This window comes from Plasmodium berghei (assembly GCF_900002375.2).
Source record: "Plasmodium berghei ANKA genome assembly, chromosome: 9".
Lineage (NCBI taxonomy): Eukaryota > Apicomplexa > Aconoidasida > Haemosporida > Plasmodiidae > Plasmodium > Plasmodium berghei.
Window position 1 is genome coordinate 1,334,279 of NC_036167.2, and position 17,958 is coordinate 1,352,236.

The 17,958-nt window shown below is 22.4% G+C and overlaps 4 protein-coding genes across 5 annotated transcripts; 1 reads left to right on the forward strand and 3 right to left on the reverse strand.

Annotated features, from left to right (window-relative positions):
- Window positions 1-1,065: 1,065 nt before the first annotated feature.
- On the reverse strand, window positions 1,066-5,360 carry PBANKA_0937200.1 (RNA-binding protein, putative; the record flags this gene model as incomplete). 2 transcript variants are annotated; one of them, XM_034564982.1, is made up of 3 exons in its annotated part: window positions 1,066-4,517; window positions 4,818-4,928; window positions 5,084-5,360. In XM_034564982.1, 3 exons carry the CDS (start codon window positions 5,358-5,360, stop codon window positions 1,066-1,068), a joined length of 3,840 nt encoding a protein of 1,279 aa, XP_034421724.1. The 2 variants fall into 2 exon arrangements, with proteins under 2 accessions (XP_034421724.1, XP_034421723.1); XM_034564981.1 differs by lacking the exon at window positions 4,818-4,928.
- A 3,239-nt stretch (window positions 5,361-8,599) lies between these two features.
- PBANKA_0937300 (conserved Plasmodium protein, unknown function) lies at window positions 8,600-9,721 on the forward strand (the record flags this gene model as incomplete). The annotated part of the gene is made up of 4 exons (XM_034564983.1): window positions 8,600-8,639; window positions 8,761-8,827; window positions 8,992-9,064; window positions 9,233-9,721. 4 exons carry the CDS (start codon window positions 8,600-8,602, stop codon window positions 9,719-9,721), a joined length of 669 nt encoding a protein of 222 aa, XP_034421725.1.
- A 906-nt stretch (window positions 9,722-10,627) lies between these two features.
- PBANKA_0937400 (pre-mRNA-processing factor 6, putative) lies at window positions 10,628-14,212 on the reverse strand (the record flags this gene model as incomplete). The annotated part of the gene is made up of 2 exons (XM_034564984.1): window positions 10,628-10,977; window positions 11,074-14,212. 2 exons carry the CDS (start codon window positions 14,210-14,212, stop codon window positions 10,628-10,630), a joined length of 3,489 nt encoding a protein of 1,162 aa, XP_034421726.1.
- Window positions 14,213-15,666: 1,454 nt separating this feature from the next.
- PBANKA_0937500 (conserved Plasmodium protein, unknown function) lies at window positions 15,667-17,742 on the reverse strand (the record flags this gene model as incomplete). Its single annotated transcript, XM_034564985.1, has 1 exon — window positions 15,667-17,742. One exon carries the CDS (start codon window positions 17,740-17,742, stop codon window positions 15,667-15,669), a length of 2,076 nt encoding a protein of 691 aa, XP_034421727.1.
- Between the last annotated feature and the right edge of the window lie 216 nt (window positions 17,743-17,958).

Below are 17,958 nucleotides of genomic sequence, written 5' to 3' on the forward strand. Positions count from 1 at the left end.
AATAAGGGAATAAAAAAAAATATAATATCATATTCTCACTAATTTAAATTATTCGAATAACCATGGTTTAGTGTTGATATATGAAAACTCATCATATTCATGCTCACACTCAGTTTACAAAAAAAATATAAAATTTAATTCTTAAACTTTTATTATATAAAAAGGAATGAAAAATGTTTTACACACACTATTTCTCAATAATTTATTTTTTGTATTTATATGTATGTGCCCGTGAATATGTTTTACAATTTCCTATTGAATTATGTCTTATTTCTATCAAATTAGAACATAAAATAATTATAAGCAAAGTTTTGTGCGTTATTTGTATTGATAAAGTAAAAAATAGACAATTGAAAATGCGAAAAATTCTATGTGATTTATCATAATGTTTGTTAAAATTATTTTATAAAGAATAATGAGTAATAATATTTATAAACATAATAATAAAGTTGGTTAGTTTAAGTTTTTTTCTTTATTTGGAGTATTCTGATTAACATAAAAATATGTACATTAAAAAAAAATATATAAAATAAATAAACGAAAGGATAGATAATGTGATACATGAGTAGCGAATGCATTTACGCCACGTATTAATTATTATATGCAACATATATTAATGGAAAGTGAACAATGGAAAATGCCATAATTATTTAAATTATACTAAAATAGCGATACACACACAAATAATATCTAATCACATATGTATACTCATACATATATATATATATATATATGTGATAAACATACATGATTATATATATAGTATGGATATAGCATATTGAATACAGATAAGTAGTACATATAATAATTGGTATACAATGTAATTATTCATAAGATTTGTTTCATGATAAAAATAAAATAAATATACATATATATCACAAGGATTCTCATAAAATTTTGAAATAAAAATATTCAGTTTTTTTTAAAGCTAGCTAAAACATTATTACATTTGCCCACATACATATATATATATATATATATATATATATACGCGCAAGGTATAGTGATAAATATATTTGTGGATTTGTAGGCTTGTAAAAAGCACTACACATGCAGTTTTAAAATTTATTTATCACTTTCATCACCATCATCCAAACATTCGTATCGATTTTTTTTTATCGAAACATTATTTGTCTTAACAGTTGAAACAATAGCTTTTTTAGGAATAACTTGAATTTCTGATTTATATTCTGATTTTTCCTTTTCATTAGTTTTTAATTGACCTTTTGGGCTTTTATAATATGAACTATTTTTTGATGGATGTTTATTATTATAATAACTTGATGATTTATAATTATTTGAATAACTATAATTACTCATTTTTGAATGGAAACTATGATGCTTATTATTCCCATTATTATTATAATTTTTATGTCTCATAGAATTATAATTATTTGAAAAATATTTGTTATCCATTTTTTCATAATCCATATAGTTATTACTTCTATGATAATTATCTCTATAGCTATCTTTTCCATTCTTTTCATAATTCTCTTTATAGCTTAATCTATCATTTGAATTTCTATACCCTCTATCATATGTTTCTTTATAACTTATTTTATCATTAGGATCTCGATTTTTTTTTCTATCATCTGATGAATTATACTCTTTACTATCATAAGTTTTTTTATCTATTGAGTCATATTTGCTACTTCTTCTTTTTTCATAATTATTACTTCTACTACTTCTTCTTTTTTCATAATTATTACTTCTGCTACTTCTGCTACTTCTTCTTTTTTCATTTTTTCTACTTTCATCTCGTTTACTTTCATCTCGTTTACTTTCATCTCGTCTGCTTTCATCTCGTCTGCTTTCATCCCGTTTACTTCGATCTCTACGACTATGTCTTTTCTCATCTTTTCGGTCTGATTTTTTATCATTTCGTCTACTTTCTTTTCTATCATATTTCCTACTATATCGATCTCTTCTTCTAGCACTTGAATCTCTACGTTTGCTACTTGTTCTGCTAAGTTTATTTGAATGGGAACGGCTTTTTCTAGAATTTGAATAAGATTGTTTATCATTTTCTATGACATTATTATTTTCTGTTTGCTCTCCTAATAAATTTGTTCGAGCTTCCCAAATATTTTCTCCTTTTTTTAAATTTGGCTTTATTAAAATATCAATTTTTTGAGTTTTTCCAGTTCTTTGTGCATTATTACTAGGCGCATTATTTTCATCGCCTATATTATTATTTTCTTCATTATCATTGTTATTGATTTTTTTTTTTGTTTTTTTTTTTGTTTTATTTTGTAACAAAGTTGATTTAAGATTTTTGCTAGTAATATCTTTACCATTTTCTGAACTTTCACTTTCATATGTATAATTGTCATTATTACTTCGATGTGAATCTTCATAATTATTATCGATTTTTTTATTATCATGATCATAATATTTATTATTAGAATTGGATTCATTATTATTACCATAATTAGCACCATTTCCTACATCATTATTTACATCATCTTTATTTTTATCTTTTGAATCAAATAGTTTGTTATTTTCTTCTTCATTTTTTTTCTCTGTTGTAATAACTTTAACCGTTTTAATTGAAGCAATTTTTTTTGCTTTACTTGAATTATTCGAATTTTTTACATATTTTAAAGAACTATCATATAAATTTTCGATATTATAATTGTAAGCATTTGAATTTTTGTTATAGTTATCTCCATCTCCTGATCCTTTTATATTTCTGTTCATGTTTTCAAAACCTTCATCATTTTTTTTAGAATTATTTTCATTACTCTTTCTTAAATTATGATTATCTTTATTTGTTGTTTCATTATCTGAATCAAATTTATTATAATTTTTGAAGTTTCTCAAATTATTTTGTCCATCATCATTATTATATGAACTATTATTATTATTTTTATATCCATTAGAAATTGTTGAATTATTTCTTAAGTTTGAATTATTTCTATTATTTTCATCTTCACGCTTAATATTTTTCATAATTATATTTTTTATATTTGCTTTATCATCCTTTTTAATAATATTTAAATCTTTTGATTTGCTTCCATGTATTACATCTTCATTTTTTTTATCTGATTTTAAATTATTTCTCAATGTAGAAAATGCATTATTATTATTATTGTCATTATAATTATTCATATAGTTTGAACTTTTGTTATAACCCGATTTTACATTTCCTTCGCCATCAACATTAGAATTATATCCTTTATTTTCATGCACATTATTATTGTACGGAATATTATTTCCATCTGAATTTTTAAACCCTTTGTTCATATTCATTCGTTTCATATTTCCATCAGATCCGATAGCGTTCATATTTCCACTAACATTTGTAGAATTATCTAAATTGTTCATATTATTTTTCATATTAATAGCAGTGTTATTTCCTGAATTATTTTTATTTATTGTAAATACATTTTTTTTTGAAGCATTGCTATTCTTTCCAGTATTATTATTTCCATTATTTTTGTTAAAGTTGTTATAATTTGAATTTCTATTTAAATTGTTATTTTTTTTATAATTAAAAACATTTTTATTCGAATTAGATCCTATCATTCCTTTTCTATTTTCATTGTTCATTTTCATTCCTGATTCTTCTTCTTCTTCTTGATTCTCTAATTTTTGTTCGCTATTACTATTTTCTTCCCCACTATTATTATCTTTTTCCTTTGAAATGCTTTCATTTATAATTTTATCGGGGTTTGTATTAACGGGTTTAGCTTCTCCGAAAATGTTTGGATTAGCAACATAACTGTTTTGATCTAACGGTACTGTTCTTTTTTTTAAAACTAATTTTTTTCGTTGTTCGGATGTAGCAGGTGTTTGTTCAGGAGTTGTGTTATCAGCATTTGCATTTTTATTGTTTTGATAATTCATATTTTTAAAAGAAAAATTGGAATTCGAGTTTTTGTTATCATTTTGATTATGCATGTTGTTATTTGACTGATTCATATTCATGTTGTTGTTCATTCCTTGTTGATTATTCATGTAATTTTGTTTCATATTATTGTAATTAAAACTTGAATTAATATTATCATTTCCTCCTTTCATTCCCATTCTCATATTATTATTGTTATCGTTAAAAAATGAATTGTTATTTAACGAAAACATATTATTGCCGTTCATATTATTATTACCACTATTGTTTGCATTATTATTATTATTATTATAATTATTCATAACATTATTACCTTGCCTTACATTACCAAAATTATTATTTCTATTTGCTGTTTTCTTAAATTTATTTTGTTTTTGATTTAAATTAAAAGCTTTCGTTTTATCCTTGTTAATTATAACTGAAATTGTACCATGCTCAAATGTATTATTTCCTGAATAAAGCATTTTTCCATTTAATTCCAATGACCTGTTCATATCTTCTGCGTTGTCAAATTCGATATAAGCTGCTGCAGTTTTACCCTTTTTGTTCAAAATATTGATTCTTTTTATTCGGTATCCTTCGAACATAGTATAGATCTCTTCTTTTGTAATATCTATGTGAAGATTTCGGACGTATATTTCGTAGATATTTGAATAGCTATTCATATCTGCGATAGGGTAAAGAAAAAAAAATGTGTATAAATGCGCCCAAAAAATTATGAACAAGTCATAAAAAATGTAGAAATTATGAAAAATATAAAAAAAATAAAACAACAAAATAGCTATATTGCAGCTGAAATTATTGTAATAAAATTTATCAGCATGTACAAAACAGCTACATAAAATAGTATGTTAATAAAAAATATCGAGTATTTTAATGCACGCATGAAATAAAAATTGGCGATTTTTCTTCATATATTAACTATTTTTTTTAAGCTTAAAAATAACAGTAATAATAAAAAAATTACCATTTTTCGAAGGAATAAAATAATTTTGCTTGGGATTATTAACGTCACCATTGCTATAATTATTATCCAGCGTTTTATTTTTCATGGCATTATCATCATTATAGGTGTCAACTATAAAGGATAAATAAACAATTGTTCACAAAATATAACATAAATATATATAATACATATGTATTTATGTACATTATATTAAGCATATAATGATATTTTCAAAATAATGTACATAATTTTATACTACAAAAAAAATAAGTAATAAAAAATTATACCTAATGGCGAATCAAAATCTTCACACATATCAGCCCATCGATTGCTGCTTTTATTTTCTTCTTTTTCTTTCTTTTCATCATCATTGTTGTCATTATTTGTATTGGTTTTGTTTGTACTATTATCATTATTATTGTCAGGGTTTATATTTGTGTCGTTTTCATTTATATTAACTTTATTTTTAGTATTTTCTTTATTTAAATCAATATTATTATTATTGTCACATTGGTTACCATTTTCCTCTTGTATCCCCATTTTGCTTTCAACAATAGTGCTCATTTTTTGTATTATTCTTTTACTAAAATTCGATTAAGCTTATTTATTTTTTATAATATATATTATAGTATTTATTATAATATTTATTATAGTATTTTTTATAATAGTTTTTACAATATATTGTTTAATTAAAATATAATAATTATATATCTTTAGATAGCGTTTATTATAAAAGAATGCATGTATGTTAAAAATTAATTATACGATTAATTCTCGAATTTGTATATTTTATAGTTTTGACTTGTTCGGTCTTTTTCATAAATTACATATATTTTAATTTACATAAATATGTTATTTTTCAAAAAAATATATAATTTTCCACAATTCTTATTATTTTCTATAACATTACATATAAATATATAATTTCTTGAATTTTGTATTTAAATAATTTGTTAATATGTTTTCCCTATTATATAAAAACATTCTTTTATTTTCTGCAAAATCATACACACATGAGTAACTGTTATTATTATTCCTAATAAGATTGCTATAATATCCTTATAGTTTTATTTATTATATATATCTTTAATTATTTTCCACTACAATATAAAATTCGTTCATTTCATTTGTTTTTTTATAAAATCCATCACATTGAAAAAGGGAGCAATATATCTTGAAATGGATAGTTGGTATTATTTGTTGTATAGGCGCATACATATACATATAGAATAGATATATATATATTAACTAGTTAATTATTTCAAAGTTATTAAAATTCTTGGTATTCCTTTTGGGTCCTATTCGAATATCACCAGCTCCAATTCGTTTACAGATATTAAAATAAATGTAATATTAAGGAAAATAGAAAATAATAAAAAGAAATTTGAAAATCTCTCCACATCTAATATTTTGTAAGAATTAATTCCTTTTTATAACATCCATTTTTTAGCAATAAATAAATATTTTATAAATTTAGGTTTTTTTTTTTTTTTTTTATTGGGTTGGAAATAACTTGCTAACAATTTAGCTCTTCTTTTGCAAGTATTTTACAATAATTTTTTATATGTTATATTTTTTTTAACTGAAAAAAACTTAATAACAGTAGTAAAGAAGGAAGCGTGGTTCTTTATGTATAAATTAATGTGATACAATTTTATGTATTTAAAATTATTGTATTCAGGGTTTGTTATTTTTTATAATTTATTATTAACTAGTTTTTTGTATTTCTTTCCGAAACTCTGATATATTTGTGTTGCTTTTTTTTATTTATTTTTAATTCACATAAATTTTATATATTATTTTTCTTTTTTCCCAACTTTCTTTTAATTTTTAATATAAAAGATTAAAAGGTAGTATAAGATATATAATAGTATAAAATGTAAAATATATAAATAAAGGGTTCACAATATTATGTGGTACAAATATGTTATAATAAATATATATTTTTTCTTTTAAATAACATTTTTATATATCCAAAATTGGCACTTTATTTTATTATATTATTTTTTTTTGATAATAAATATTTGTTATATATATTTTTTCTACCCATTTATTTTAATTTCAATGTGATGTTACTAAACTCATTTAAATTCTTAACTACATATCACCGTTATATTATAATTTATTATTCCATATATGCTACTATATTTTATATAATAATTTATATATGTATAGGAAATTTTTTTAACAATTCATGCGTGCTTTTAAATTCCCCTTAAATATAATATATATATATATAGCATATAAAAAGGAAAGCATGAAATATATTATCAGTATTTAAAAATATAAGAATATGTATAAGTATATATACACATATCAGTAAATATTATGGCCAAATTATTCCTTTTATAATAATAGGATAAGTAATGTGGTATTTTTAATAGGAAAATTAAAAGTATATATTTTGAATATTTTTTTTTTTGTGGGAGGGGGGCAGTTTATTATAAAATTGTTATGTTTATATATAATAAAGAAATAAAAAAAAAATAATTTTTTATCATAAATAGGTATTTATATATAAAAGAATCCCAAGGGATAGTTATATAGTGTAAAAATGTTTAATATTTTAAAAGTACATAAAATTATAGCATTTAAGAGATTATTATAATGGTAATATATATTCCTAAGATTAACTCTTTTTTTTTTTGTCGTTTTAATTTTTTTTCTTTATTTTTCTTATTTTATATTTTTTTTAAATTAACAAATCATCATTAAGTATAAACTTTATTGTAGGCGCAGACATGCAAAAGGAGTTCAAATACAAGCTAATGATATATATAGTAATTAATATATATCTGAATATATTTTTCACATTCTTATAGTATTTTTTTTTATATTTATGCACTTATATTAAATTATACAGAAAAAGAACAAAAAACAGGCTATGAAAAGTTGTTTTTTTTGTTTATTCTGCTATCAAAACGTTTGTATGTATATTATCAGTTTTTTTTTTATTTTAAAATATGTTAATATAAAATAAATTTGGATTCTATAAATAATATTAAAAATAGGAACAAGTCGTATTTTTTAATAATAAAGAGCTTGGTTATTTTATATATTAGTTGAAGTATATGTGGTTATAGAAAGCAAAAAAAATGGATAAATAAAGGGTAATAATAAATTGTTGGAAAACTTAGTATTCATTTAAAACTTCAAATTACCACAAATGTATATTTAATTGGTATTATATCATCATTATAGCATTTCATTTTATGCAGATAGCTCTATTTGTATATCCTGATAAAATAAAATTAAAAAAATCAAACAAATATTTAAAAAAATTATACTTAAAATCCCTTATAATTCAACAAAAAACTTTCAGTACTTTCTTAAAATTTAACTTAAGAATATACATTTTAGAATGAACTGTTTTTTACCGAATTTGTTAAAAGACGTCGAAAATAAATAACAACTGATATATAAAATATATAATTTTTAGACTTGTTTATTTAACAATTATAAATATGAATATTATCATAAAAAGACGAACAAATAAAACAAGAAAAAACAGAAAGAGTAATGGTTTTATATGTTGTTGAAATGGATAAATAACCATAAATTTGATAAAATTATTTGTAATTGTTAATTTATTTTTTTATGACAAATTTTTATAAAAATAAGAGTGGGAATGAGAAATATTTTTTAATTATTTTCACATACTATTTTGAAAGTTTATTAAAATAAAAATTATTTTATTTAATATAAATAATTCAAATCTAAGATAAAAATATATACTTATAGTTCCAAGATTTAGGAAAGTATTTATTTTATATCTAAGTCGAAAATCATTTCGACAAAAAATCATGTCGAAAAAATATTATGAAAAATTATTATGCGATATCCGTAAGTGCAAAAAGAAAAACTAAAATGTTTGTGTGCAAAATACACAATTTTTTTTATTATATTTTTAATAATTCATATATATATAATCATATATTTATAATGTTATTCTTTTGTTTTATAGAAAATCAATCCAAGCCCGTGGAGTCAAAATTCGGGTCGTATATTCTTCAAAAATTTGGATGGGAAAAGTAAATACATACATATTTATATACAAACAAAAAAAAAAAAAAAAATTATAAGACTTAGCCAATCAAAAGCCTATGATAAAGTTTGTTTTCTTATTTTGTAAAATTATCAAACTGATAAATGAAGCAATATTTCATATGCATTACTTTTTTTTTTCTTTTTATAGAGGTAAAGGATTAGGGAAAAACGAGAATGGGGATGTTAATATTATGAAAATAAAAAAATATGGAGAACATGGGGTAATTAAAAAAAAGTATATATATATATACATACATATATTTATATAAATAATTGAATGTACATATAGCTTATAATTTTATTAATAAAATTAGTTATAATATTATCCATTATTTTTCTGATTTAATCTTATTTTTATTTATTAATTTTTACTTTTTTTTTATTAAAAGCTGGGATATAAAGAACAAAATGAAGAACAAAACAACAACAGTATGTGGTGGGAAAATATGTACAATACATGTGCAGCAAAAATAAGTACTAATAATAATGACCATATTGAAAAACATAATTTTACAGAAAATAAAAAATTAAAAAATAATAAAGAAGATAAAAATCTTAAATATTCCATTTTTGTGAAAAAAAATAACTGTATAATAAGTGCATTTTGTGATAATTATTCACAAAATTCATCAAAGGAAAAGGAAGATAATCATAATAGCCACACAAAAAATGATACGAAAAATGGCAATAATAACGAAATGAAAAATGGTAACGACTTTAAAACAAAGCACAAAGAAATAAATAAAGAGAAAAATAAAATGAATAGTCACTTTGGTAATAATATTTTTCATTATAAAAACAAAATGTCCAATAATAATAACTTCATTATGAATAAATCAAAAGCCAAAAAAAATGGAAAAAAATGTAATAATATATAAAATAAGAAATAAAAAATATAAGACCTAAATTAAGCTTGGAATGACACACAAAAGTAGAATAATATATTTTCCACATTTTATAAAATTCAAAAATATAAAAATATTTCCAAATATATATTTAAGCATTCATTTAGACATGCATATTTTTTTGTATATAATTAGTTCGAAATATTGTCTTTTCACAAATAAGTTGTGGTAAAAAAAAAAATCAATGTCCTTTCTTAATATTTGATATTTTTTCCACAAACAAAAAATGTTATATGAAAATTTTTATATGAAAAGCTTGAATATGCTTTGCATAGCATATATTATGAATTAATTGTTTTTATAATAAATTATATATATACTTTTTTTTTATTTATAATTTTTTTTTCACTTTTTTTTTAATATATGATTGTTTGTTTTCAAAAAGATCAATAATTTTAGCGAAATTCGCTTTTTTTGTAATAACTACACACAACACCTATCATTACATTTGTGATAATAAATAAAAATGTGCATATTTATTTACATTTTGGGGGGTATGCGTATTTTATTTGAATACTTTAAAAATTAATCAAAAAACAATAATAACAAGTCATTACACTTTGTAGCCATTTAAAAAAATAAAGCATACAAAAGTAAGAAAAATGAAATAACAAAATAGAAAATTGTATACATAAATAGCAAACATATATGCAGGGCGTATAATATATACTATATATATATATGTACATAATATTATTTTTTTATATTCTAAGTACTTTGTGACATTTTTTAATAAAACAAAAAAATTTTAATGAATGTATGTTGGAAAAGCAAAATTAATGTATATGCCAATAACCGATAATGCTTATTTTATTTTTGTAGTAATTTATTTGATATTTCATTATCATAAACTATACAATAAAAAAAATGCTTGAATTGTTAACTTTTTGTTTTTTTATTTTTCGCTGTTTCGGTATTTTTCGAATTTGTTTCTTTTCTTTTATTATTTTTTGCCTTATCTAATGTGCAATCCTCATCATTTGTTTGATCTAATGTTGTATTTTCGTCCGATTTTTGAATTAATTCTGAATTCTCAACAGTTTTGGAACTATCTTCTGTTTTTAAAGTAGGTAAAGCAACATTTTCGTCATTGATAATTTTCCATATGTTGCCAGAAATTGGTTTGTTTAAAACATGAGGAAAACGCTCTTTAATATATCTGTACATTTTTTGTGGGTAATTTAATCTCCAGTTTTCTATTCGTTTTGTGATTTTGTTCCACATATATCCTGTATCGAAAGTAAAAAGGGGAAAACATATGAACGTGTGTAGAAAAAAATATGAACGCGTGTAGAAAATTTTCTAGTAAACGCAACGCGCATTACCTCGGTTGGGTTCCGCCTTTATGCATTTGTTAATTATATCCTTTTGATTAATTTCATTTTCTTGATCAATTTCGAAGGCTAAGAATGTAGCCCATCCATCACCAAAAGAAGGGTTTAAAGTGATAGCTCTGTAAAACCACTTTCTTGATTTACCTATTTTATAATTATTCCAAAATATAATAGCAACAATTAAAATAACATAACAATTATTTCCACAATTATTAAAAGCCGTAACAGATTTACTATTTTGTAAATTTTTATTTTCTAATTCTATAGCCTTTGACCACAATATTCCAGAAGTTGGACATTCTTTTAAAGCTTCTGAAATAATAGGATTTATATTTAGATTATTACATGATAATTCTATTTCAATAAGCTTTAACCAAAGTAGATCATAATTTTCAATAACTTTTACAGATGCATTTACATTAATATTTTTATTTTCTAATTCATTTTTACTATTTGATATATTATCATTATTGTTATCATCATTTTTTGTGTGATTTAAATTATTTCCTATTTCTTCATCATGTATATATTGTTCATTACTTTCTATGATTTCTTTATTTTTTAACACTTTGGTATTTATGCTTAATGAATGTATATTTTTAATTTTTATTTTTGCTTTTTCTACTAATGCTCTAGCAGATGTATAGCTTTTTTTTGTAATTTGCAAATCAATAGCACATAACCACAAATTAATAGATTCTGGACAATATTTTAAACCTTGTTGGTATATTTGTTGTGCTTTATCATAAGCGTTATTAAGATTTATTTCTTCATTATGTTCGACATTGTTTTCTTTTAAATTGGCCATTTCCAATTCTATATGTCCAGCTATCATATATAGTTTATCAAATTTTTTATGAATCTTTAAACCTTCATGAACTAGTTCTTTTGCATCTTTGTAATTTCCTAATAACCTTTCTAATTGTACAGATTGCATCCATATTTTTGGAGTATTACATTGAACTCTTGATTTTTTTAAAAGTATTCTAGCTCTTTGAAATTCATTATTTTCTCTTTCTAATTTAACAGCTGCTAGTGATATTACTTCTGTATTTTGATTATGCATAAATGATTCTGCTAATATTTTTCTGGCTGCATCTATTTCGTTATTTAGCCATTTTTGTTTTGCATACATTAACCATAGAACACTAGAATGTGGACAATTTTTAACAGCTCTTTGTAAAACATCATCTACATTTTCTTGATTACCATGTGTTAATTCTAAATTAGCTAAATCTAACCATAAAGATTTTTTTGTTTTAAAAATTTTTAAAGCTTCATTGTATATACATCTAGCTGTATGTAATGATTTATTATTTATACAATTTTGTGCATCTTGTTTATAAATTCTTTTTTTATTTAAATTTTCTACACCGATATTCATAGTATTCTTAATAATACTTTGGCATGTATGCAAAAAATCTGATTTTTCACACTCTTCAGCAAATTTAATCCATTTATCCCTTTCATGTATTACATTTTTTTGAGATAAGTTTTCTATACATCTCTTTATAATAACATCAACCATATTAACATTACCATGTTTCTCTTCTAATTTAGATGCATTGATCCATATTTCTGCACTTGTTGGAATTTGTTTCCTAGCTTCATTTAAAACTTTTTGCGCTTCACTATATTTACATAATCGTGCTAATGCAATCCACATCTCTATACATTGAGGTATACATTCAACAGCTCGTTTTAGTAAAATATATGCATTATTTTCATTTTCAAGAGAAATTGCTTCTTTCCACAAAACTACTGAATTAGGGATACATTCAATTGCTTTTCGTAAAACTTTTCTTTTATCTTGAACATTTTTTTCTTTTTTATATGCTTCCAACCATAATTTAACAGATGTAGGAATATTTTTTATTGCTTTTGCTAATATTATTTTAGATTCACTTAATTTATCTTCTAATCTTATAGCCTCTAACCATACATCTTCATTTTTAGAACATTCAATACAACCTTTTATAATTATTTCTTTTGCTTTATCTTTTCTTTGAGCTAGCTCTTCAACTCGTGCAGCTGCAATCCAACCAGGACCATGCTTTCTATTTGTATTTATAACCGATTTTAATAATGCCCTTGCTTTGTTTATATCTGCTATATCAGAATCGTTAGTTAAATTTTTTGCATTTAAATTTGTTAAATATCCTTTAGGATCAATAACAGTTTGTCCTTCCACATTATCAATGAGTTCATCTAATTTTACAGAAAGTACAGTACCTCTAGCTTCTCCTAAATCATTTAAAGATAGCATATTTGTGTTATTAATTCGTTCATTAGTTATTGGCGTATTATACCCATTAATATTTGAACCATTCAAAGGTGTTGAATATCCCGAGATAGCGAATGGTGTTGCATATCCAGAGAGAGTAAATGGTGTATTCAAGCCACTATTGATTAATCCACTTCTATTATTTTTTCCAAATAATGGTGTATCAATACCGTAGTTTGTTGAATTTATTGAATTTCTTAAAAATGGGGTTTGAAATCCTAAACTCATTGGCGTATATAAACCCAAAGGCGTTTTAAGACCTAAAGGTGTTTTAAGGCCATTAGTATTTCCTGAAGAACCAGCATAATTTAGATGTGAATTTGATTCATTTAATTTATTCATAATAAGACTATCTGGAGCTGGTAAATAGTTTTTTGGCATTTTTTTTTGTTTTTGCCTAGAATAATTTAAAACATTTGGTATTGATTCCCATTCTTCTAATGTAACATTAGCTAAATTTTTTTTTAAATCACTAAATTGTTCTTGTATAGTTGGTTTTTGTGCTCTTATTTTTAAAATCTCTTCTTTTAATTTATTTTCTCTTCTACTTTTTCTTCTCACATCTATACGAGAATCAATAGATTCATAAATATCATCAGCTTCTTTATCTTCTTCATCATATTCAGTATCTTTAAATAATGATTCTGAATATCCATGAAATTCATCATAATTAAAATCTGAATAATCATTTTTATCCTTATCTTCTGTAATATCATCTCTACTAACACCCCCAGAAAATCCCGTTACTCCTCTTCCTTTCCCAGCCACATATCCAACTGGTGCTTTCCCAAATGGATCCTCTTTTGATGGATTAAAATTATACATTCCGTTTTTTATGCTTTTCATATTTTCGATCTATTTATGCTAATGAAAAAAAACATGTGGCTATTACTCAGAAGGAGGGGATAGAATGTAAATCATTTTTATATGAACAGCTCACCGTTTTTTAGATAAGGAAACATAAAAAAAAAATATCAGATAATTTGATGGGTAAGTTTTGGGTGTAGTCAAAAATAAAATATATACAAGCATATATATCCTCAAGGTTGCATAACAAATTTATTTGTTTAACTTTTTCTTTTTATTCTTGTTAATTGTGTATAGTAATTTCTGTCTTTATAATTATTTTTTGAAAGAATAATTCATATTAAATAATAACGTCCCTTTTATTCTAACTTATTTTTTTTTTATAAGATTTTTGTAACTCAATTATACTATTTTAAAAGACTTTATTTTTTCTATAATTATGTTTCTTCCTTTTCTTATATCCTAAATTAATAATTGGTTCCAACTCACTTAATAGTTATACTATTAAACATATTTATTAATTTGTATTGATGAAAAAAAGGAATCCTTTAATTTTAATCTTATACTATGCTCCTAACTATACTTTTAAAATTAGTACATATATGTTTTTTATAAAATATTATAACAAAAAAAAAACTTCTTATATATATCGTACTAAAATTAATCAATTTTTTTAACAAAACATAAAGCTTTTATTTACAAAATATTCATCAAAAAAAAATATTTATTTTTTTTTTCACGTATATAATTTTTTGTGACATAATAAAAATTGTAATTTTTTTTTTTTACCAAATTTATGCATTCATCCATAGGCATATGGATATTTAATTGACTATATATATTTTTTTAATATTATAAATTTTTATATTTAAATATTATTATATTATATAAATTTCAATTATACTTCTTTTATCTATCCAAAAATTGTTATTTGAAAGATTGCAATTTTATTACCAATGTACGATTGTCTTTACATATAACTCATGTATATTTTACAATGTGTATCTAATTGACTTTCTTTTTCCATTTAACTATATTATATGAAACAGTTATTTGTATTTCTAGAATATAAATTTTTGATCATAATGTAAAACAGTTTTCTACATAATAAGAAAACTTATAAGCATGATAAAAAGGAAAACAAATGAACTTAAAACGCACTATTATGAATTATATAATATATGAAAAGGTTTATATATAAACACCTTCTAATATTTATTCGTTCTAAATATATTGCAATAAGATTATATATTAAAATGACCAAAATAAATATTCCATAAAGAAGGTAATTCGGCTCTGAATATTATTTTTGGTTCCCCAAAAAAAATTGTTTAAAATTGGCATATATATCTTATTTAAGAATAAATTCATAGATTACTTTTTATTAGGCAATTTATCTAACATCATGTAATTAAATAAAGAAAACTTTCAAATAAAATATGCAAAATAGTTTGTATTGGAAAAATAAATAAAAAAAAATTTCAGTAGCATATTTAAATGGTAAATATGTCAACGTTTCTTCGACGTATTTTCAATAAATAGTACTCATATATGCATAAAAAAAACTTATATACAATATGAGTTGGCTTAAAATTATATGTCAACAAAACAAAACCAACAAAACAACCTATAGATCTTAAACATCTTGAAACAAATGAATAAAAATAAATATTGAGACAAGAAAATAGTAATGTAATAATAATAAGGAAGTAACCAAATTTTCTTAAAATATAATAAAATGTATTTGACCATATAGAAAAACGGTGAACCATATAATGAAAATATTTTATATTATTTATAATATCTTCGTCAATAAGATTAGAAATAAATGTTTTAATAATTTGTAAATTGTTTTCTGAATGTTTATTTGGATTATTATTATCACTATTATTATTGCATCTTTTTTTCTTATCATAATTATCTCCATTATCATCATCCATATATGTAGATAGACTACTCATAGAATCATATGTATCATTGCTACTTTCTTCACTACAGAGGTCATTATTATTATTTTTGTCTACATTATTAGAATCTATATTTTTGTTTTTATTTTTGGTTGTATCCAATTTATGTTTTTTTTTATCTTTTTCATTTCCCCCTACATTATTAATTCGCATATTTTTATTGAATTCATTTGGTTCAGTATAACTTTTAGAATCTAAACCCTCACCAGAATCTTCGTTATTTCTATTTTCCACAAAAAAACTTTTAACACTTCCATTTTCTTCATTACTCTCAGTACTACTATTGTTTGAGCTACTACAGCTTTCACTATCACTAATAGAGCTATCACTATTATAACTTTTAGTATCACTATTTATGCTTCCGTTAGATATACTATCACATGTATTTAAGTGTCCATTTTTTTGATTTTTTTCATTTGGTAATTTAAATTGATCAGTTTTGTTTTGTTTCAAAATGCGCATAAAATAATATTTGTTTCTTTTTTGAGCATCGTATTTTATGATTTTATTATTTTTTTCCCTTCTTAACTTATAACTTTCTCTAACAATTGATACTAAAATAAAAAGTATTAAACTTAAAACTAATAAAAAAAACGAGATAAATAATTTGGAAAATATAAAAGATAGTAGAAAAAATATAACAAAAAATACTGAATATATGGGTGTTTTCCAAGAAGTAAAATTGCATATTATAGAATAAAATGGTATCCAAATTGTATCTGCATTGAATTTAATAACTTTTAATTCTTCATACAGCTTATTTACATTTAATTCGGCATCTAATATTCCTCTGGTTTTATCTATGCATCGATAGTTTAATGATGACATTGAATTTAATATATAACTAAAAACATTGTATTTTTTTTTATTTATTAATTTTGCAATTATATGAACACTATATTCATTGGGCTCTTTGTATGTTTTTTTCAAACTTTTAATGTTATTATTACTAAAACTATTTTTTTCGAGAATATTATAAGTTTGCTCATCGTTTTTTTTTGGGGTAACCTTTTCATTTTCTTTACTCATATTAGTATTATTTGATATGCCCTTTTTATAAGCATGTGTATTTATTATTGTTGCAGTTTGATTTATATATTTTATGGTCATGTCATATTCTTTTGATTCTTTTAAATATGTCAAATCAATTAATGCACTACCAATATATTCATCTTCAACTATTTCATCTGTCTCATCCATATCATATAATTGTATTTCGACCTTACTTTTAATATAATGGATTTCCAAATATAATTCTTCATCCCATATGTTTAGATTATTATCCAAAATTCTTGACCTATAAACTTCCACATTGTTTAATAATATTTTTAAATAAGGATACATTAAATCATCGTCGTTATTAGATCGAACAGAGGAAATTTTATTTAAATATTCGTGTAAATGTAATTTTAAAATTAAAAACCCTTTTGTTTTTTGAGGGTTAAAGGCATCTTTTGGTTTTGTAAATCCTTCCCACCATTTATATTTCCTTAAATATTTGTTATTATCTACATTTACTATATTTCGTCCTTCTTCTAATATCGCACCATGCGAAAACCGTAAAAGTTTTTCATTGCCTTTGGTTGTTATATTGGCTTCCATTGATCTCGTTATCTTTTATATAATTATTTTTTTTTCTCTATTTTTCTCCAGTATATTTTGATACTTTATAATTTTTTGTTTTTTATTTTTATTTTCCAAATACATGTTTTTTTCCGTGAAAGAGAGCATTATACGGAAATAACGAAATGTGTATTAAATAGAAATACATTCACACTCAATAAAATAAAGACAATAAAATTGTTAATCACATAAATA